The 23,414-nt window shown below is 31.5% G+C and overlaps 1 protein-coding gene and 1 pseudogene across 2 annotated transcripts in view; one reads left to right on the top strand and one right to left on the bottom strand.

The window, feature by feature from the left end:
• Positions 1 to 22,223, bottom strand: part of Gnat3 (G protein subunit alpha transducin 3) — a 45,841-nt gene extending 23,618 nt beyond the window's left edge. Inside the window, exons 1-3 of one of the 2 annotated variants that reach the window (XM_020178629.2) lie at positions 22,057 to 22,223; positions 4,411 to 4,453; positions 597 to 738 (exon numbers count right to left, since the gene is read on the bottom strand). In XM_020178629.2, coding sequence (XP_020034218.1) covers positions 597 to 738; positions 4,411 to 4,453; positions 22,057 to 22,174 — 303 coding nt within the window. In that variant the 5' untranslated portion in view covers positions 22,175 to 22,223. Of the gene's footprint in view, positions 1 to 596; positions 739 to 4,410; positions 4,454 to 11,205; positions 11,283 to 22,056 lie in introns of those variants that run through there. The other variant, XM_074064885.1, reaches the window with a different exon arrangement.
• LOC141421080 (small nucleolar RNA SNORA70) lies at positions 8,826 to 8,977 on the top strand (annotated as a pseudogene).
• Positions 22,224 to 23,414: the final 1,191 nt, after the last annotated feature.

Genomic DNA, 23,414 nt, shown 5'->3' with positions numbered 1-23,414 from the left:
TTTTTTAAAGATAAGAGTCTCACAAAATATCCCAGGCTAGCCTCAAACTTACAATTCTCCTGTCTCAGTCTCTCTTGTGCTGAGATTACAGGCATGTGCTGTCACACCTGGCTACAATTCTTTTTCACTTCCGCAACTTTCAATTCTTTTCCAAAAAATTGACATTGAAAAAAAGTACTTCCCCATTACAACATTGAGTGCAATTTTCACTAACCATTAATAATTGTGCTGTTATCATTAAACATTTTTAAAAATCTCCATGAAATTACTCATGTTTAGATATTGTAGATTGGACTTTATTCAATAAACCCTTTTATATCCAGCAATCATTAAGAAGTACTTTTCTTTCTTACAGTATTGTATTTGATCTTTAGGAAACTAGTTAAGAGTATGTAAGATTATAGTGCACAGTGATAAAAGAAATTTCATGCAAGGTAAAATAAGAAATTTTAAAGTGAACAGAGTAAATGTTTGAAAAATTATTTCATGTTCTTAGAATTTTGATATAGATTAGAACTATAAACATACTAATTTCTGCTGTTTCATGGCTCAAACTCCATTGTAGGACCTACAGCTATCACAATTTGCATACTTACTGGACTTCTGGGATTCCCATAATCAATCCCCAGGGTAGTCATGGCTTTCACAATGGCTAGGATGGACTGCAAGGTGTTACTATAAATCACTGCTTTGAACTCCATGCATTCTTGCTTACTATAGCCATTCTTATGGATGATCCTAAAATTGTGAGTTGAACAATTGATTATAATGAGCACTAGCAGTAAATTACTTGAATTACAGCATATATTCATTAAAAAGAAAGAACTGTGAACATATGTCTGAAAAATACTATGTCTTTAGATTTTTATTTTCATTGTCCTTTCATAAAATTCTTTCTGGGCTACCCCAGCTAAATATAAAGATTATTTAGGCTTTGTTGTAGATAAGACACTTAAAAGGAGGCTAAATCATAAGCACTTTATTTAGAATAATTATTTCTTTTTCAAGAGAAAAAAAAATCCACGATTTCTAAGACAAAGATATATACCAAGGTCTGAAACTTGGTGTTGTGTTTACAACATGATTTCTAAAGAAAATGAAGTCATTTAGTAGAACATGAGTGTCTTTTCCTATCACTTAAGATACACTGGAAAATAGGAGTGCCTGCTTTCTATTTACAGCATTAACAAAGGCTTTTTTTTTTTTTATCACAGGTAATTGCTCTCAGTTAAATCTCTTGTCACTTTTCCATGTGTGTACGTGCCACTGAGTTCTCAAAGTTGAAAATGCCCAGACATTTTATTTGGCTGAACACTTCTCTTCCTTCCACTCATTCGGTCAGAAGTCAAAGTTTTACTAATAGTTTGGGAATAATAGCTTAAAATAGATTTATTTATTCAAAGCTAAAAATCTTTGCTAGTGTTAGTTATATATATACTTCTCATTTCTATTGTATAATATGTTCTTACTCTTTTCTAGTTTTTTTTTTTTTTTTTTTTTTAATATATAAGAATTTCTTTAATTCATACAGTCTCTTTGCAAGATCAATTACATATTGACCAAAAATATCTTTTTTTTTTTTTTTTTTTTTTTTTTTTTATTATTCATATGTGTATACAAGGCTTGGTTCATTTCTCCCCCCTGCCCCCACCCCCTCCCTTACCACCCACTCCACCCCTTCCTGCTGCCCCCCTCAATACCCAGCAGAAACTATTTTGCCCTTATCTCTAATTTTGTTGTAGAGAGAGTATAAGTAATAATAGGAAGGAACAAGGGGTTTTGCTGGTTGAGATAAGGATAGCTATACAGGGCATTGACTCACATTGATTTCCTGTGTGTGGGTGTTACCTTCTAGGTTAATTCCTTTTGATCTAACCTTTTCTCTAGTTCCTGGTCCCCTTTTCCTATTGGCCTCAGTTGCTTTAAGGTATCTGCTTTAGTTTCTCTGCGTTAAGGGCAACAAATGCTAGCTAGTTTTTTAGGTGTCTTATCTAGTTTTATTGTTTTTAAAGTGCTTTGTGCTCATCTTTGAATATATTTCTAAAGCTTTGTGCTGTGTCTATACACATAGAAATTTTAACATAGGAGACAAAAAGAGCACAAATGTCTCCTCTTTAATATATTTGAAGAAATTGGAATATCAAATGCAAAGATTTGGAACTGAAGGAGTGAAGGTTGTGCCTACACTATTTATTTGTGTATTTATTTACATTTGATTACCAATAAATGATTCATTTCTATAAGACTTTTCTTGTCTTGTTGCATTAAACAAAATATTCCGTGAACCAAATAAAATAGACTGCAATTTAAGGCAATAGGAAAATGCAGTAAAAATGTCTTTATGGATAGATCAGAAATAAGTTTACTAAATAAATCTTATGCTTTGTCAAAAATTGGAATTGGAAAATTATTTTTTAGCTATTATAATGGTAGTTGAGCATAAACTTGTGGCATTTAAGTTTTCTTAGTGGAGCAAGTTCGGATGGTTCTTTTATCAGGTAAGTCAACATCTATCAGAAAGAAAAATGACAATGTATACACATGTAAGTAAATGTAAAGCAATAAAATAAAAGGAGAAAAAATATCCAGTTGAAGCGAACTTAAGAAATATTTAACAGGATGTTTTGTTCAGCAGCTACATACATTAATTTCTGTGAGAAAGATCTATGTAGTTACAAGTTGGTTTCTTGGTCTGTTCAAATTAACATGCTTTTACTGTTTCTCATTGCATTATGTGCTAAAGAGACTGAATGAATCATAAGTTTCTTCTCTCCCAAAATATAGACTAGAGCTCCACTGTACAGTACTGTAGCCACTCCCTGTATCAATTAAAATGAAATAAAATTATAATTTAGTTCCTCAATCACATTTCAACTGGCTGTCAAAGCCACATGTGAGTTAGTGATCCTTTTTTTGGAGAGAACAGATGTAGAGCATCCCTATCACTATACGAAGTTCTGATAGAAAGTACTGGGTAAGAAGGAAGAGCACTTTTTTACAGCATGAAAATTCATGGCCACACTTCTGCATGTGGTAAGTTGTGCTAGAAAAGAAAGTGATAAACTCTATTACAAGTCGGTTTAAGGTATCAGGATGACTTTCCAAGAGCAGTGATGAAAAACTGATTTTTCAAGAATAAAAAGTTTTTCCTAGATGGTCAAAAGGAAGGGGAAGATTCTAGGCAGAAGGAACAGTATGAACAAGTAGATGATTACAACAACCACGCTTTCAGTATGTGCCAACCTTTGTGAGCAAAACCTCCTCATATGCAGATGTACTGGATGTCCTGATACTGTAACTGAAGGATGAGGAACCTCAAAATTTCACAACCTGTTTCTTTGTTTTTCTTTTAATTTATGGTACTTTTTTTTATCTCGCATTTCACTATTTTGAATATTAGTACATAATTTTCATATTTTGTTTAAATTATTTTATTTTTCCCACTTGCATATTTTAATTTCTAATTGAAATTTCTCAGAAATGTATTTAGAAGCTCAATCATTATAATTTTCCTATTTTACTGTGTATTTTTAAAAAAATTCTTCTAAAAGTTTAGAAACACTTTTATCAATTTTATAAACACATAATCTAAAAATAGGCTTAAAATTATTCTATTTCTTTTTCCTCCTCCCTCCCCTTTTCCCTTTTCTCCTCCTTCTCTTCCTTCTATATCAATAGTTGCCCTTTACAGTTCTCCAGCAGTGACACCTCCTGAATTTTCATACATTCTCTTCTACTTGTCTATCATCATTTTAGTCATTCAAATACTGCATTGTTTATTTACAGTACTTTTGTGTTTATTTCCTTGTTGATAAGTCTGGGTCTAGATAAGAAAGAGTAGCCAAGAGTGTGGATTTGATCAAAGTATGTTACATGCATGTATGGAAATATCACAGTGAAACTCCTTTGTACAAGCAATATTTGCTGTAAAAACAAAGTGAGTTAAAGTTTAAAAAAGAAAAAATAGAGACAATAAATGCAAAAATTCATTAAAATCTGTTATAGTAATAATATTAAACTACATTTCATTTCTATGTAGGCAAAATGTCAATGAGGTTAAAATATTGTTTCCTGAAAATTTCAAATGTTTGATATATTTTGAAATGTCTTTGGCTGATGCCCACAGTATTAAAACCTCTGAATCATTTGCAGATTAATAAAATTAAAACAGGGATGCCTTTAGAATTTATCCTGTTGAGAAGAAAAATGGAAATTACATTATGACTCAACTCATCTGTTAAGTTTCCCTCTAAGTGATGAAAGGGATATTTATACACAAACTGATAACTCTACCAATCACTGTGATTTAAAAGAGACTACCAGTGAACATTTCCCTAAGCATTTGTTTTGAGAATTTCAAATACATGGTACACATCAAATATTAAGCACTCAAAATAGATCTGTACCTACTTCATTTGTTTAACAATAGTACTTTTTCCAGATTCACCTGCTCCTACAACAAAAAGAAAAGAACATTACCAACTGATACATCAAATTTCTACAAATATTACAGCCTAACTATCCCTTTCTCATGTGTGAACCTTTAACAGACACCTCTCCTTGTGTTCTATCTAAAACAAGCATGTATACTATCAGAGAAATTATATTATTGCATTTGAACATATTTTGAGAGGCTTATGTCTTCAGGCTTTGCAACCTGAGGAAATAGTCCATGATTTCCTCAGTCTCTGAGTCACTTCCATTTGCCTGGAATGTCCCATCATATATCCTATTTGAGAAATTAGCAAGAAGAAAAACAAAACCAAAAAACTATCAATAACCTTTTATTTCCAGAACACTTCAAATTCTGTTCTAATTAAAAGATGGGCTCGCTCTCCAGCATCCTATTTACCTTGGTAGGCAGGTCCAATCTTTTCTATTTAAACAAAAGTAATTTGCTAATAGCATTATGTAAACCTAAGGAGTCTGCAAGAGTAAGAGATAATAATGAAAATTTCTCACAATGGGCTATGCTTTCCTAGCTGAAGGGTAGAAGGAGGGTATGGAAGATGTTAGAGGTGAGGAGCGAGCAGTAATACTACAGAGAAATATGTTTACTTATATGAAATATCTATTTCAGTTGACCATATACAAGATAAAACTTGATTGTGGTATCAAGTCACTTCTGCACCTATAATATAGAGAAATACAAAATATGCATGGTTTTATAAGATAAAACATTAAAAGTCAGTGGTTGCTTTAGCCTATATCAGTATATCCTTTAATCCCTTAATTTCCTCATCTATAAACTCAGAACACTCACCTCCCAAGATGAGTAGAGGTTGCTAATGACATGATAAGTATGAAATTCTTTGCAAACCACATTGTGAAATTAAACACTAAGTGGTGTTTTTTGAGAATCCAAAGATCTAAAAGCCTGGCCAGATTACATAAAGAGAATAGTTTAACATCCTTTTGCAAATGCTCCATGTTGAGTAGATAATTGGATATACATACAGAAAAAGGATATCTATATAGAAAGAGGACATTGATTCATATCCCAAATATGTCAAAAATATTTGAAATAGTTAAAAAACTTTTATATAAATCTAAAACTATGAAAGTTATAGAGAAAATACAGAGATTAAAAAGTCTTCACAATCTCAAATTAGTGAAATTTTCCTTAAATAAGATATAACAAATGGACAAACAAAAAACTAAAGATTGACAAATTGGACTCAATCAAAGTTAAGAAAAGAAAAAAGAACAAGTAACTGAGTAGGAGGAAACATTTAAAGCTTGTTTTTCAGACATAGGACAGGCAGTCAGTAGTGCAATGGAGCTCAGGAACATTCCCATACGAATGTTTAAAAGTATAGGTATATGTGTGAACAGAAACTAAAAATGATGTGACTCTTGAGAATGAAAGTGAGGGGATTTGAAGAAAATTTTAATTACTGCTATGGTTTTCAAATGGCTATCACCTCCAAAACTCATGTTGAAATTTAATTCCCAAGATGAGGTAAGAAGTGGAACCAGGTGAGGACCTTTAAGAGCTGATTAGAACTCTGCCCTCATGAATGAATTAACCCACTCATATTCATATGAGCAGTGGATTAGTGGGTATGCCAAGAGTGAGTACGTTATAAAAGCCAGTTTGAGTTTTCTATACAAGACCTGTCTCTTGCCATATGATGGCCTTCTAATAACAGTGCCATCTGCAGATGTGGACCTTGAACTTGAACCAGAATTATCAACCCAAAGAATTTCTTTTTCTTTATAATTTACCTAGTTTTGCTATGGTGTTGTTAGCAGAAGAAAATGCACCCAGGTGCTCATTTATGAATCTTAGACTTGCAGGACATAGGGATGAGGAAAGAGTAAATTCAGGCAGCTTCATGAAGTTTGAAATTTCTGGTTTTATAAATAGGACAAAAACACTGTCACCACAGTGAGTAAAGTCTAGTAACATAAATTTGATCGTACAAGTTTTAGATAGCATCACTAATAAATCGCTAGAGTGTGGTTGAAGAAAACTCAGCAATATAAAATTAATATGAAATCATATCTTTTAGGATGCATCCCCATGGTTCAAGCTAACATTTATCAATGCAAATGTGACATTGAAATACATGGACCTAAAACATGATGTAAAATGCCATTGAATAGGTTGTTCATCACCTATTAATTTTGGTGTCTCAAGGAAAAGAAATGAGCTTAATACATTGCAATCAGGTCCAGAAATTGGGTTATGAAAGAGCTTTGAAATTTCAATGTATCTGTTAACTTTGGACAGATTTCAATTGCACAACTAAGGCAATTTTCATATTTCTCAGGAAAACTCCAAATTCAAGAAAACTAATAGACATAAGCATACCTTTTATCAACATAGTAAACTATGATTTAAAAGTCATAGCATTATTTTTATGTAAGCTAAAGTAGTAGATTTGATAACCTCAAATCTCAAAATTTTTTTCAAATTATATTAATATATTTGGAACTAGAAGACCATGACCAACCTATTTAGACTTTTAATCCTACCCTCACCCACTTGATCTTTTTCTTTTTCTTTTTGTGGTTTTGGTGATTGAAATCAAGACCTCATAAATGCAAGGCAAACACTGTACTACTGGAGCCATGACCACAGCCCTCTTGTTTTGTATTTTGCTTTTGAAATAGATCTTGCTAACTTTGCATGGACTGGATCTCAGGATCCTCTTGCCTATGCCTCCCAAGTGATGTTCACTTTTGTTTTCATAGCACTTAACTTATTCTATATGCTTACAAATTTTTCATACAGTGTTTAAAAATTTTCCTGTTGTCTTTCATCACCATAAGATAAATCACATAAGGATTAGGGTCTTTATTTTGTTTTGAGTCCAAAACACTTAACTTAGGGGAATCCCAATGAAATGGATGAATTCTTTAAATTCATTCTTCAAAACTAAGATTTTGTCCTTTGTACTATGTCATTTTTTTCTCAATGAAATATTATTATATGATTTAAAATGTTTCCTTAATCATTAATGAACAAATACAGCTACATCTAAGTTTAATTCTATTTCACAGCAAGCTTTTGTTGTCTCTGGCATATCTAAATGTATCTAGTTTCTGCAGTTGTCTGACACACCTGCCTACTATATATGATGTTGAAGAAATAAGAGTGGTGAAACTATGGGAACTAATGTTCACTGCTCAGTGATGATATATAGATTCTTCCTCCTGGAAAACTTCCGTAACACTTCTTTTAATGATTTGATGCTAATGTGCTTTATATGTCAGGTAGTGAAATTTAAAAGCAAGGTTGATGAGTGTAAAAATCAACCAAAGTAGTTTGTTAATGTTTCTTCATAGATGTTGTAACATAATCCAGCACAAAGTGACAACTGGCCATAACCATCTCATTTAACAGACACTGCATGCCCAAGAACGAAGCATGTAAGAAAAAATGAAAATCACATTAAAATATGTGATTGGCCATTTTCAGAAGACTACTGACTATACTAATTTGCATGGCTAAGATTTATTTGTTTGTGAGGGTTGCAAGGGCAAAACAAGGAGCTTTTCATAATATTCTGGCTTGTTGACATCAAACAGTTTGCTGTTTTGCTATAGGCTATGTATCAACTTGAATGAAAAATTATCCAATATGATTATAAAACTATCCATGGTAGGTTTGTTTAAAAATCTCTAACAATAGAAGTGAATAGCAGAAGTCATAGCAGAAATCATAGCATCATCCTGTACAGGTGACAGTTTTGTAGAATATCTCACATCTCCATATATGTATATATATATATATATATATATATATATATATATATATATCCATGCATAGATTCATTTTTACTGACTTAAAAGTTACAGAGGTATGGAAATATGGAAGGAAAATCAATGAAGTCACTAGAAACTCTAGCACTGACCCATGGAGAGTAATGAGTGTTGTGTTTTGTTTAATGAGTAGAAATACTAAGAAAAAAACCTAGAGAATATTAGAGACTGACTAAAGTATATCTCACATTTGAATGTCAACCAAATTTTCTTAAGTAATGTTATATTATTATTTATAAAATGAAGTCAAAATTATGTAGACCATTTTCGTTTCAATTAAGTATATAACTTTGTGATAATCAAAGTTTTAAGAATTTTGTAGAATTTGTATTAGAAATGTGCCTTGATGTGAAATGCATTCCTAGCATGTGTTAGGTTGTGGGTTTTAGTTCCAACACCACACACAAAAAAGAATTTTCCAGAATTGTATGGCTATGTATATCAAGGATAAATACTGTTTCAATTAAGCACCCCTATTGTTCAAATAAAAATATAATCACAACAAAATTTCATCTTTATCTCTATGTTTTAGACTAGTCAAAAATTTGTCACAAATTTGGAGAATAAACATGACTTTTAGACTATGTTGGAGAGTTAATACACATTAAGAACAGTCTTCTGGTATATAATGGCTACAGCAGCCTCCTCAGGAGTGTGTGAGTTCTGTTGCTCGTGTGGGTTGCCATAAGGAACCTTGGAGACAGGTTTTCAGTGTAAAAAAGGAAAAAAAAAAAGAAGAAGAAGAAGAAGAAGAATGGTCTTCTGTTGTACCCCAGTAGTTTGGTTCTAGGAGTCTCTACAGAAACAAAAACCATCTGATACTCAAGTCTCTTACCTAAGATGACATAGTATTTGCTCATAAACTTCATGCATTCTCCCTTATATTTTAAATCATCTGTAGATTACTTATAATACCTAACACAATGTAATGCTATGTAAATAACTGCTATACAATATTGTTAGCTTATAATGATAAGAAAAAGTTCTGGACATGTTCAGTACAGATGGATCTTTTTTCAAACATTTTCATTTCTTGTTTGGTTGGAACTACAGACAGAAACCCAGGAATACTGAGGACTGACTGCCTGGTTAGTTGGTAGCCATACTGTGAACACTAAGACCTGGAATTTTCAAAGTTATTCCTGAAACTAGAGGATATGGTATTAAAGAACAATTCTTTTTAACATAGCTGGCAATTCCTGATGTGTCAAAGGTAGGCAGAATAATCAAAAGCCTTTAAAAAATAATCAGCTTTTAATGAAAGTACATATTAAGACTTAATATTTCCCTTGGAAGTCTTTCAAAAGATGCTTTATGTAGTGACTTTAGCATTCTGTATGAAGGTCCAGTGGAGCCAACTATGGCATTAGCATGAAAATTCCTAAAGAAAAGCCAGTGTATGTAAAATTTCTTTTATTTGAAACTCTCTTGCAAGTTATTTCAGAAACAAACTATTCAGTCCCATTCTCACATTGATTGTAGGTCTTAGGTCAATCACTACTCCATTCTTGTAAGATTAGATCATGTTACAGAGCCAAATATAGACATCATAACAGCATGTTCACATAGGCTGAGGATGTCCTGAAGTAATCTCTTCCTAACAAATTGTGCTTATCACTAACATTTTCTGGGCCAAAGGGTATAAAGGGAATTTTTTAAAATATGCATTTGTTTCATTGAAGTAGATAATGTTTCAAATAATTAAATATCTAGATTTATCCTTAATTTGTACTTTAATATTCACAAATTATTTTATTATTATTAATAATAACAGGGATTTTTCCACATTATTTATTTGCAAATATCAAAAACAATCTGAAAGCTACCCAATATCTATACCTGTAACTGAACTTCAAGTAAACATATGCAAGACTGAATTGGTCATTTAGTTAAAATAGGCAAAATGACTTATATATGGCTTTTTGTAAATGGTCTTAAAGTCATATAAAGTATTATGTATGCATGTATGTAAATGGAAAACTGAGACCTGTTGAAACTATTCCAGGAATGGAAGGAGGGAGATAAAGGAGAATGATGGAGGGGGTAAATTCAACTATGTTATTTGTAAGAACTTTTGTAAATGTCACATTGTACTTCCAGTACAATAATAATAAAAAAACTTTAAAAATCATATAATTGTATATAATTATATGAAAGAAACCTTAGAATTCAACCAACTCTGTGCACACGTTTCTTTCATTCTATGCATGAGAGAAATGATCTCTCTGATAGAGATCATGATCTCATCAAAAATTCTAAAGAAACTTCCCTGATTCTCATGTTACACTGTGTCATGTTGCTTTATATTTAGGCATGCACTGATAATGTCAAAATTAAAATGGTTTCAAAACTCATTTCGTAGGTCATTTTAATATACTTATTTTTAATTAATATGAAATCTATCTTTTCATAGACATATTGGTATTGAAGTGTCTGCTTGTCATCCATTGGGCAGACTGTGGACCCAAAAGATTTTTAGGTAGTCTTTTTTTGAAACAACTTAATTTTGTTCCATTCATTATTTCTCCTTCTCACGAAGCAACATTAGAATTCTCTGTCTCTTCTACATAATAGTTGTTCAAATAGTCCAGACTCACAACAGGAAAATGGAACAGGCATACTCATGTTTTGGGAACTAAATATAAGCTTGCACTCATTTCCAACTACTATTAAGTGTTTTTACCAAATTTAATCTCTATGAGAGTTAATTTCCTCTGCCATAAAATTGGTTTATTAATATCACATTTTAGGGCTCTTGAAGATTAAATTACAGATATAAATGACCTAGAACATTCTGTCACATATAGTGAAATTTCCTCATTTTCTCGTGCTTGAAGAATGTGATAACATCTTTGTAAAGAGATCTTTCAAGTACAAACAACATCTTCCATTCCTTTAATACTTCCTATAGAACATGATTTTTAGAATCCTTACCCTGGGAATGACACTCCATGTAAGATCCAGTGTTCTTCTGGGATGCTACCACTGAGGATTTTTCTGCAGATGTAATATTTATGGACAGTTGTGACATTTTGATGTATTAAAATAGTGACGGAAGCTATGTTTGCCTCACCCAGGGCTTGTTTTTATTTATTTATTTATTTATTTATTTTTGTTGTGCTGGGTGGAGTACATTGGAGTGTTTACAAAGGTTCTTGCACTGTATCAAATATATCACACTTGAATTCATCCCCTCCATGCTCTCTTTCATCCCCTTGGGCTTATTTTTAAATAGAATATTTTTCTAATACTGACCATGATTAGTTTTCTTTTATTTTTTCCTTTGTTGTTGAATATTGAGCTTTTATTATTAAAGTTTTTTTTCAACTTCAACTCTTATCAAGTAGCTTCTTCCACAAGCCATAGACACATAACCTAAATTAGGGCATCTATTAGATTTCATTTTGTTTATTTAAAAATATAGGTTTAAAAATTACCAGAAAAGCTTGAGAAGAATAAGCAAACATTGGGTTATTACTCATTTTATAGCAAAAGAAAATATACAAATACTCTGCAAGTTAAGATGATTTAAAATTTTGAGTTTGCCATTACATTTTTCCAATAAATCTTACTTAAATTTGCAATGCATACCTTATCCACCTTCACCTAAATCCCTGACAACTCTACTGAAGAGAAAAAGGGAAAAAGGTCAAGGGCAGGAAACTGTCATAGTTTAGAGTCTATTCTTTAACAGGACATCCATTAATCATTATAAGTCCTTGTTCGCTATCAATAGTCAACAAGGCTGTTTGTCATGAAGTATGATAATTACTGTATATGCTATTTATCTGGGTAAGGGAATTCCCCTGTTTCTAGTTTGATAATTGTTTTTTATTCCAGGAATAAATGAACAATTTTAATTAGTATTTGCACCTCCTCATATTATGATGATTTTTCTTTTTTAATATGATAGTGCAGTAAATAATATTAATTTATATTCTGATAGCATTTCAACCATGCAATCTTGGGATAATCTCTCATATCTTTTACCTCTTCCTCTACTTTTTGACATTTTATGCATCAATAATATCAGTTAATTAATATTTTGCTTTGTTTTTTCTGTATCATTTGTGAGAATGACTTTGTTAAGAAATGAATTGAGAAGAATTGACTAAAAATGTTTATGTAATGATAAAATGATCTGTCCATGAACTATTTGGTAGAATTTACTATTGAAGCATTATGAATAAATTTGCAGATAAATTCATACTTTTTTTATCAGAAAATAAATAACAACCCAATTTTTGTTTATTTTGCCCCAAATTAATGTTGATAATTTGAAAAACTACAGGTGTGTGAAATCAGTATTTTATAGTTTGCCTTTATCAATTATTATTTTGTCGTACTTGCTTTTTTCTCACTAATGTACATATAGATATGTATGTATATATTTTATTTGACTTGTTTTGCTGAATCTTTTGAGAGCAATCAGATGTTTTAACCATAAATACTTCTAAGAATAAGGCAATTTTCTATAATACATTTTTCAACCTTAAGAAAATTTATGTGAATCCAAATGGTATCTAACAAGCCCTCCATACTGAAATTAATCTGGTTGTTCCACAGAATGTTTTTGAAACTTTTATATTTCTAGGATTCAAGGTCTAATCACAGTTCACACGTTTAGTTTTTTGTTATGTTATTTAAACTATTTTAATTTAGAATATTTCCCTCTGCTTTTGTTGTTGTTATTTTTCTTCCTCGTGTTATCATTTTCCTAGTCTCGGGCTATTTTTTATATTGTATCTAATACTCTGTTTTGTCCGATTATTAGATTCTGTGTAGCTGCTTTAACATGAGAACTACATGAATAATGCAATGACTTGTCAGCACATAATATCAGGATATGTGGTATTGGATGAATTTCTATGACTAATACTATGTCTGAGTACCTGTTTCTGTAATACAGCAACAACAATCATCAGGAATCTATGAAATTTCCCGACACCCAAGCTATCTAAATGTGCTTTGTTCACAATAAAGAAATTATGTCTTATTTTTCTTTTGTCTTTTGTTTGAATACCTCAACTTCCAATTTTATATTTGTTTCAAAAATATCCAATAATTGCCAGGTGGTGCTGCCTCATGACTGTAATCCTAGCTGCTCAGAGGCAAAGATCAGGAAGATTGTGGTTCAATGCTATCCCCTTTGAAATAGTTTGTGAGACCCTGTCTCAAAAAAACTCAACACAAAATAGAGCTGACAGAGTGGCTGTAGTGGTAGAGCACCTGCATAGCAAGTGTGAGACCCTGAGTTCAAATCTCAGTACTGCCAAAAAATATACCATGATAATATTCATGGTACTGATTTTATACTTACTTCAAAAATATCAGATAATATTCATAGTACCTGTGGCTAAAAATACTATATCATATAATTAAAATTTTACTCAGTTTGTAGAACTTATGTTGTGTTTTTATCATAAAATAACAATAATAGTTAATCATAATAAAAAGGTGGGAAGAAAACTTTAGAGGTGACGGATGGGTGAATGTCATAGATTGTTGTATTTTCCATGGGTGTATACTCTCCAAATTCATCAAGTTGTATACTTTAAATATGTAAAGTTTTTCTAGGTCAATCATACCTCAATTAAGTGTTTTTAAAAATGCTGTATGAGCTTTCTGGATTTTGAAAAGCATTTTAAAAATACATTTTACTTTCTTATTAATAAACCCATTAGGCAAGAAAATGAAGATACTAAGATACAGAATGATGTGACTTTTCCCATGTGGACTTATTTTAGATAGATAGCTATTCATCTAAGTGTTCACTGAATTTGAGAATAATCTTATATATAACCTTTTAGTATAAATTAATGTTTCAAGGAAAAGCTTTTGGTTAGCTACAAAATTGACTTGTATACCCTGGATATCAGGAAAAGGGAGAATGTAAATCAGACTAAAAAAGGATGGAATGTATTAAATATATAGCTCTCACTGAGTTATCTCCTGTAACCTCCAGCTTGACCTCATAGAGATCTACATTTGGTTGTGCTAAAAATGTCACAGATTTGAATGTCATAAATTATTATCCCTTTCTCTTCTTCCCTAGCCTGTAATTTTCCTGCATTTTACATAGTGATGAAGTAACCACTATATCCAGCTCTATCCTTATTTCCTCCTTTTACTCACTGTCCACATGTCAACCACCAAGTTTTGCTGCTTTTGTCCCCCAAATCTTTTTCCAAATTTGTTTCTATCTTAATTCAGAACTACATCAAGTATTTGGATAATAGTAAAAATTTCTTAGTTGGTCTTCCTACATCAAATCTCCACATTAAATCTTTGTACTATAATATAGCTGGCATAGTTTTTGACAAAAAATTTCAAGTATTATTATCTCACTTACATACTTAAAACTGATCAGTATCTTTCTATTTATTGACTTCAGATGAAAAAGCAAATAGGGCTTTTTTCTAGCTCTATTTCCACATGTAAAATGTAGATCTGTGTTGTAGCCACTGAGAACAACTCATGGGAATATTTTGGATTCTGCTTCTATCATTCTTCCATTCATCATGCATGCCTGCTTTCCATTTTCTAGGCCATTAGAAACCAATGAATGGCAAAAGCAGGTAAGTTCTCTGCTCCCGTATAACTTAGAATGCAGACACTAATTTAAAACTAACACTGATAAAAACAAAAGACTTGGCTCTGATGTTAGCTGAATTTTCACCTTAGGAAACTTCTTGTGTTCTCATTTTCTTCTTATGAAAGAAGAAATGAAAATAATATCTATTTCATAGAATTTTCATGTAGATGAAAGGTAATAACAGAAGCAGAAGAAAAATAAGAGGAATATGTGATCCATTCCCCATCAGAGAGAGAGCTATAACCAAACTTTGTGATGACATTGACCTTTCGACAATGGGGAAGGATAGTAAAAGGAGCAAAAGAAGACTGAAATATTAATTCAATATAGTGGGAATGAACTAACATGGGAACTCATAAAAAACATATGGATTGGGCATGAATAGGCAGCAAAATGAACTTGAAATTTAGCTTTCTATCTTCCTAAAGTGCACTCATATCATTTATAGGAACCAGAAATGTGCAAATGTAGATAAGAAACTGAACACAGGAAAGCATTTTGGAGTCTTAGCAATGAAGACTTTTTATGACATCCTCAATAGAGTGTGCAGACTCTTAACCAAAATGTTCAAAGACAAAGTTTGGTGATAAATCCATTTATAAACAGAGACAGCTTCATTGCAGTTAGAAGACAAGGGATGTAAAAAATGAGAAGCTATTACAAGGTGAAAGGAGACAAGAAAGAATTGTGATTTGAAATTACTGAAATTGGAGTTTTATGAATTTGCCATTTTCTGGCTGTGAGATGCAATGTTTCAATAGAGAGACAATTAACTGAAGAGAACGTAGAGAGTAAAAAGAAATGGAAGTAGTGAACATATACTACTTTGAAAATATTTCAGTATAAACACCTTTAAAAAGACAACTACACAATGTGAATTTAAAGGAGTTATAAAATAAGAAAAACTATTAGGCTAAAAGAGAAATACATTGTTAGTTGTCAAGAGGAAGGAAGCAGAGAATTTTGAAGATAGAAAAGGCCAACATAATTCAAGAAGTAAAATTTTTTTTAAAAAATTAGATAAGATGGAAATTTTATTCTAACAGTTCTGTAGAAGTGAGAATTTTGAAATTTTTATTTTATTTTTGAATTAGGCAAAATTCTTAAGACATAAAAGGGGATAAAATTTATAGCATGAAGCCTTAAATTTACCTTACGTGAAAACAGCGAGCCACTCCCTTATAACTAGCTGAAATAGAAGAGATTAAATGAATATTTCATGATATTTGTAGATGATCATTGATCATTATTTCATTTTACATTAGTAGTCATCTGGGGTGATGAGGATAGGAAGGAGATTCCAGATGAAAATGCTTTTGAGAAGGTGACTTTTGGATTATTTTAGTAGAAAACCAGAAGTTGTTGCCCCAGTTAGAGCTAAAAACATGAAACTGTCACACAGGGAACTTAAAATGATGCATTATTTTGTTCTACAATACCTGGGAATGAAGGAAATTAGGATTTTACACAGGGATCAGGACTAGACAGAAGTAAGGGATCAAAAGATGTTAAATAGAATGGCTTTGGAAGAAATCAGTTGGGAAGAGTGTATTAGAACAATGGTAAATGGAGAATTTTGAGGGATTTTCCAGGGTTGAGGGACTAAATGTCACCAAGGTAGAAGATTAAGGGGATAAGGCATTCCAGAAGTTTAGGAGGAACATAGCTGAAATGGCTGGTGTTGGTTAAAGGAACAATATGAAATCAAGCTAATAAATATGGGAAAGTGTGGGAGATAATAGCACAAAATGATGGCCAGAGAGTAAAATTTCTATATATATTAAAAAGGAAAAAATCTTAGCAGTAAATTTACTCTATAAGAATATAAAATACTGAGGTAGGAGTTAAACTCATGGCTTCTACTTTATTTGTTCAAGGATCTAATAAACAGAATGGATATTTTTCAGATTTTGATGGAAGCAAATACTTGAATCCTACTTCTTGAGTCCAAATTCTACCTTGATGCATTTGTGCACGAGTATTTGGAAAATTCAGTAAGGAAGTGAATTCTGAACTTTAGTCTAATATTAAGTGAGGGTGTGTTTTATCTTATATAAAATATATTATGGATTGTTTACATTGTTAATGTTTCACTACCTTTTTTCCTTTCTAGTAGTATGGAGAAGTAAATTTTTTTGTTGTTGGTAACTGCTCACACTGGTTATATAAATGCTTTCAACATACTGTTCTTGAATCCAAAATTCAGGACTTGAATGAAATAATTCTGTGATATTATCAGAGAGATCCTGTTAAGTTGTGGCATTTAAGGGTCACTTTCAGCAAGACAGGATTTTTTTCAATATCTTAACAAATATTGTCATTTGGCTACATGTGAAGTGCTTTAATAAATAATCTGCCAATTTGTGAGTCTATGTTTAAGATGTACTGACCAATTGAAATAAACTGATCTTAAAAAATAACAAATGTATAGAAAACATTTTTATAAATGCTTTTTGAGGTTGGAAAAAAGGGACATTACAGAAAGCTAGTTGAGGCTGCTCCTGCCACTCTTTATAAATAAATGCATATTGTAAATATGTGTCTTTGCCTCTAAAACTTTCAAATTGAGCAAAGAGCAGCAATAGTCCATTACATTTTGCAGAAAATATGAAATTCTGCAAGTAGATCTTTCCTCCTGAATGCTTTCTCTTTACTTTCCTGAAAACAATTTAAAACATTCATATTTATTAAGAATGTACATACTTTGATAAAAATGGATATTTCAGAGACAAAATTATTTTATAATATTTTAAAATATATTGTGTTGGAAGATTTATGTGATCATGTCCATTGACTTTGTTGGTGTAATAAAATTTCAGAACAGAATCTCTTAAAATTAATTAATTTATAATCTAGTCAGTGACTCAGGAACACACACCTAGTTTCTCTTTAACCTCTCTACTCATACCTGGGGATACTTCTTAAAAATAAAAAATAAAAGTTTACTTTAAAAATTCAGAATGAAAATAAGAACTGATTTTATTTTAGTCTGTGTCCACTGTTCTCTCAGTTATATATAAAAGGAAGAAAAATTGTGTATACTGGCAATTTATTTCACATTTGGGAATCTACTATGCAGAAGAATAAATTACGTATGTCTGAATTTTTATACAGTCATTTCTCCTAGATTATGTGTATTGCCCAAAGTTACTCTGAGAATTAAATAGAGTATAACAATTGGTGAAGATATTAACAGGTCAATTTTATCTTGAATGGCTTAAAAACATATTTTGCTGTACTAGCATTAAATTTTATTCTTCATGCTCTGCTATATGGTTAAAACTGTTTTGAAAATTCTGCTAAGTTTTATTTTAATAAATATTTTATAACAAGCTCTTTGATAATATCAAAAGCATTGTAATTCTCTTCCTGTTATACTTAAAAAAAACAAAACGTTGCCTTGCAAATATACACTTGTATATTTTCTAAGTGGGACTGTTTGGAAAATCTGAGAACATTAATTACCCATGATAAATGTAAACACATTTAGACTGAAACTCTTTGATTTCTAGGCTTCATACAGATCAAGTTTGTAAGAGCCAAATGATTGGAATATTTTTAAATGATGAAGCTTGAATGACACCGTTAAAAATAACATGATGCTCACAATTTACACAGGGAAATTGAGAATAAGAGAACTAAGGAAAATGGTCACCCATGATGAACTTTCCACAATAGTGCTGAGAATCAGTGGCTAAAAGCCAATTACAATAACAGAATTATATAGAAAATATGGAAAAGAGTATTTCAAGTATGGGAGAAAAATGGTAAGCTTTTCCTTGTATTTCCATGGTGCTCCAAGTCTAACTAGCTCATGAAAGGAACTTTGTAAAAATATAAAGGAAAGAAATATGGTGAAATAAATTTATTACAAATGCATATTCATAAAGAGAGGGGACAAAAAATGGAAGTGTGATCCATATTGATCCTACAATTATATAATAGGGATTTCTTTTGACCAGAAATATAGCTTAATAAAACATTTACAAATAAAACTTTTTAAACTAACTTGGGAAAGCTACAAAAGAAAACACCTATTCAGTGGTTTTTGTCTTTCTTATTAAAATGTACTTTTTCAGAGGTATATTTGCAAACTAATTTTTTTAAAAACACATTTTATTGTTGTTTTGGTAACAGTTATCAAATGTGTCTTCAATACATGAGTCATCTTCAGTGTTTCCTAGAAGCCTGATTTTTTTGTTGTTAAAAACACAGATTTGGCATCTGTTCCATAATTTTTCTGAAGATCTGGAGGATGTAATAAAAAAAGGAACCTGTCTTCAAGGTGATTTTTTAATTATAAAGCAGCAATTTGATAGCTCTCTAGATTTTGTTAAACATCTATTTCATAGTACATGGTATATATGGAAAGTTAGCTTTGTCTGTTTTAATACATAGATCATCACTAGACAATGAGGATCTGTCAAAAGCATATTTTAAATTTCTCATTTTTGTAAATAGGAGGTTAGATTCAAGATCGTTCTAAGGTTAAAGTAACTAGTCCCATGTAAGACACTTTCCTTGGCAAACAGAAAACCATTGTGCGGACCACACTAAAGAATAAAGACATCATTTCAATAATGAGACAAATCAAATAGATTTGATTGCTGAAGGTATTTGAACATGGGGTAGTGAGAAGGATTAGTATAGCTCTTAGAACACTTTTATGTTATCTTACTTAATGAGGCCAAATTGAATATAAAAAAATTTTAGTATAGATACTTGGGGTTCAAATTCAAAACTAAAAGTGAAGCATAATTGTTGCAAGATTTTGTTGTTTTGAACTTGATACCCGAATTATAGGCAGAACTCCAATAGACTCCAAAAGGGAAAATGTAGTCAAATGTTTTGGATATAACCGTAAAGTGAACAGAACTTGATTCATTTTGTATAAATGAAATGTGACTGAGGAAGTTAGTGTACATATTACTGAAACCAGATAAATTTAATGTATCACATGGCAATGGTGAAACTGAATGTATCACCTTGGGAAAATGATTCTTCCATATCTCTGGTACAAATGTTACTCTTCTTAATGTAACACACCACTTAAGTCTAAAAACAATTGACATGCTTTCTTTTTCACTTGACAGTGTTGTATAGAGCAAATCGGCCCCAATCAATAAAAGCTTTGTGGAGCTGTGAGCATTTCTGCTTGTAGAAGCCATATGTATATAAGTAATCTATTGATTCTCAGTCCATAATTTTAAAAAGTCACCTTGCCATACATCATTGCAGTGTACCTTTTTGGATTCAATTTTAATGATATGTTTTCAGTTATCTGTATATATTCTTTTCCTTGTTCTTAGCCTTCACAATTGAGTCTCCAGTTGACTAGCTGGTTTAATGTAACTACCTCAAGAGTCATTGCTTTTGGCAAGTTTAATATTATTTGGCATTGTCTAAAGTGTAGTATCAGTGCTTTCTTTTTTGGCTTTCAATTTGTGTTTTTATAAAATAAAAGAGAACATAAAAATACTACTAATAAAATGTAATTATATTCTTTTTGAAATTTTATTTAAACACAGGGATTTGTAATGTATTTTATCATTGTTTTTACACTATTGTTCCCCAAACAAGATGAATATGAAATACATTTATAGGAATTTTTGATTTTCCCTCCCACCTTTTATTTGCCCTTTCTATGTCTTTATTACTTTTACTCTTAGGCAGAAGCCCAGAGGATTATGTTAGGTTAAGGGTATTTTCTAGTCTCGTGTTTATTTACCATCTTTCTGACCATCAACCTCTATATGGTTACAAGCAAGTGCTGTGGGCTTGTGCACCCACAGAACTTGTGTATGAAAGGAGAGGACAGTTCCTTTTCTCTGAGGAGCAGGCACTCGGCATGGCACAGTTGGTTTCTGAAACTCTCTTGCCAGTAGGAGCAAATTAGACACAGTAAAGGAACTCTTAAAATGAGGAAATTTGTTGCATGAAATATTCACAATTCTAAAATCAAATGAATTCTTTTGTATATAACTAAATCACGGTGAGCACAGAACTCTGATTAAATTAAAGCTCTTATTTTGCATTCTTCTCTATATAGATCTAAATGCTCATTCATTTTGGGAATAATCACGTATACCATCTCTAAGTACTATGTTTCAAAAAATCTGGGTTTAATTACAAGGCTGGTCAATAGACAATGGGTGTGAGGAAAAGGGATGATAGAGTATTGAACCTGTCAAATACTTAGTTCTCCTTGAATTATCATTCCTAATTTCCAGATACATATATTGATCAAATAGTTATACTTGTGTTAAAAAAATCACATATTTGAATGTCTTTCAAATCTCTCTTTTCCCTTCTTTCCTAGCATCAAATTTATGCTGCATTCACATACTGCTGAATTAAATAATCACTGAACCAATTCTCCCCTATTACCATCTTTCACTTACTGTCCACAGCAGTCAGCTATCAAGTTTTGCTTCTTTTGTTTCAGGGACCACTGCATGTTAAGTGTTTTTGTTTAATGGAAAAGTGTGTGGCATACAGATTATTTTAATATTTTTAATTAGTTGACATTTACTGAAATTATATTTGTGGTAAACATTTTGCTGCATTTTCAGGGAATAAGAAAGTAGAAGAAATGTAATTCATGAACTGAATGACTATATTAATGTATTAAAAGGCATTAAATTTAGTATTTTTAAGTATACAACAACATTCAGGAGTCTGAATAATATTACAGATATAATTTGAAGTACCTTATTGTTATTTTCTAAATAATTTGAGACTAATTGATTTTAATGTTGCAAGTAAACTACATGTTCACTTTGCAGTCAAGACTCTCAGAGTATTTCTGCCCAAAGTAATTGATCTTTTCAACCTGTAATTAAAGGTTTGTTTTCAGGATTACAAAGTTAATATTTGGGAAAATGATTAATGTGTAATAAAATAATAAATATATGTAAGTTTTCTTTTAATAATAATAAATCATATTATTGACATAGATAAATTGAGGCATATAATAACTATCTCTTTCCTAAACTGTGTCATAAAATACTAAGTAGAAAGAAATGGTGAAATATTTATAGAGTACAATAATGTCTACTTAAGTTTCCAAATACATTTTCATAATGAATCCCCCATGTGGTAGTATACTTGAAATTAAAGTTTAAGAAATGTAAACACATCATAAAAGAAAAAAATGCAGGACTTTAAAAGCAAAAGGGAAACAATATTACCCAAAAGCAGCAACTTCACAGTTCTTGCATCTCGCTCAGCATCTTCCTGAAGCTTCCTCTCCAGTTCTTTTGACCTTTTGGCTGACTCCTTGCTTTCTGAGCTAATTCCACTTCCCATTTTGTGGTTCTAGGTACTTGTCAGTTTATTTGCTCAAACTTTTTCAAACAAAGAGTGAAACTTTGGTTTGGATGTGGGATTTAAGAGCAGTGTTTGCTAAAGTAGCCAACAGCCCTTTCCCCACAGTTCAAGATTCTGCTTTGACCAAAGAGATGGCTGTGATCTGTCACCTGATTGTAAAACCATGGATCCCCTGATGAAAGCTGAAGAGGAAGTTCATTATGCTTTCAAATTAAATGGTCACTTCTGGCACATCTTCAAAACCGAGTTTATCTGCTTTATGATTACCATAAAATAATGGTAGACAGTTTTGACAGTAGAATGCTGTCAAAACGTATACACTAAAGATGATCTATCTGCAATGAGCAATTTAAATGGAATGTTTCTTACTTGTACAGTCTTTATTACTGAGATTCGAGGTATTGTTATAAACCAACAATGCTTGCATCTTATCATTAGATGCTTTGCTCTTCAGAGTCTACATATATCTACCCCTATATCAACAATCCAAATATTTATATTGTTATCCAAATTTGATGGTCTGCCTCTGCTTAAATTACAACAAAATTATTGGGAATCTCTTAATATGTCAACAAACTAGAAAACACCTTTTTAAAAACAATATAAACAAATAACATGGTTTTCATATTTATATATATCCTAAAGCTGCAAATATAGAATTCAAGAAACAGTTTTCTTAAATTATTGATTTTGGTCTCACAGGATCCATCTCTACAAATTGAGCTTTTACCGCCTGTAAGAAAGTCAATCCATCAACACTAATTGAGGGTCTACTTGGTGGAGACCCTGACCTGTGTTCAATTTAGGCAGCACACTAACTCGTGAGGTTCATTAGCAACAGCTGTGCTACAGGGGCTTTTACTGATTTAGTACCAAGGGAATCAAAACCAATATTCTTTGAAACAACAGGTAATTTGGTTTCTCCTGAGAAGGAAAAACAGTAAATAGGCCTATGTTCTATACCTTCAAAGCACTCTACTGATATCATGTAATTCATGAAAATCTTCAGGTTTCAGGACTCAGATGATGCTGTGCCATTTTTTATTTATGTGAAGGATAAAGCACTTAAGTAGTCAATCAATATTTTCCTTATAAACTGAGTTGTTTGCCTGTAGAAGCAGGTACACCTTTCAATGTACATTTTGGGATTTGTGAGTGTGTTTAACCAGAGAATATTGGAATATAGTTAGCCCATCAACCTGCCAAAGCTGTTCTTGTG

The sequence above is a fragment of the Castor canadensis genome, chromosome 2 (genome assembly GCF_047511655.1).
Source record: "Castor canadensis chromosome 2, mCasCan1.hap1v2, whole genome shotgun sequence".
Classification (NCBI taxonomy): Eukaryota; Metazoa; Chordata; class Mammalia; order Rodentia; family Castoridae; genus Castor; species Castor canadensis.
Note: the sequence above shows the minus strand (reverse complement) of the source record. Positions and strands in the feature narration are given on the sequence as shown.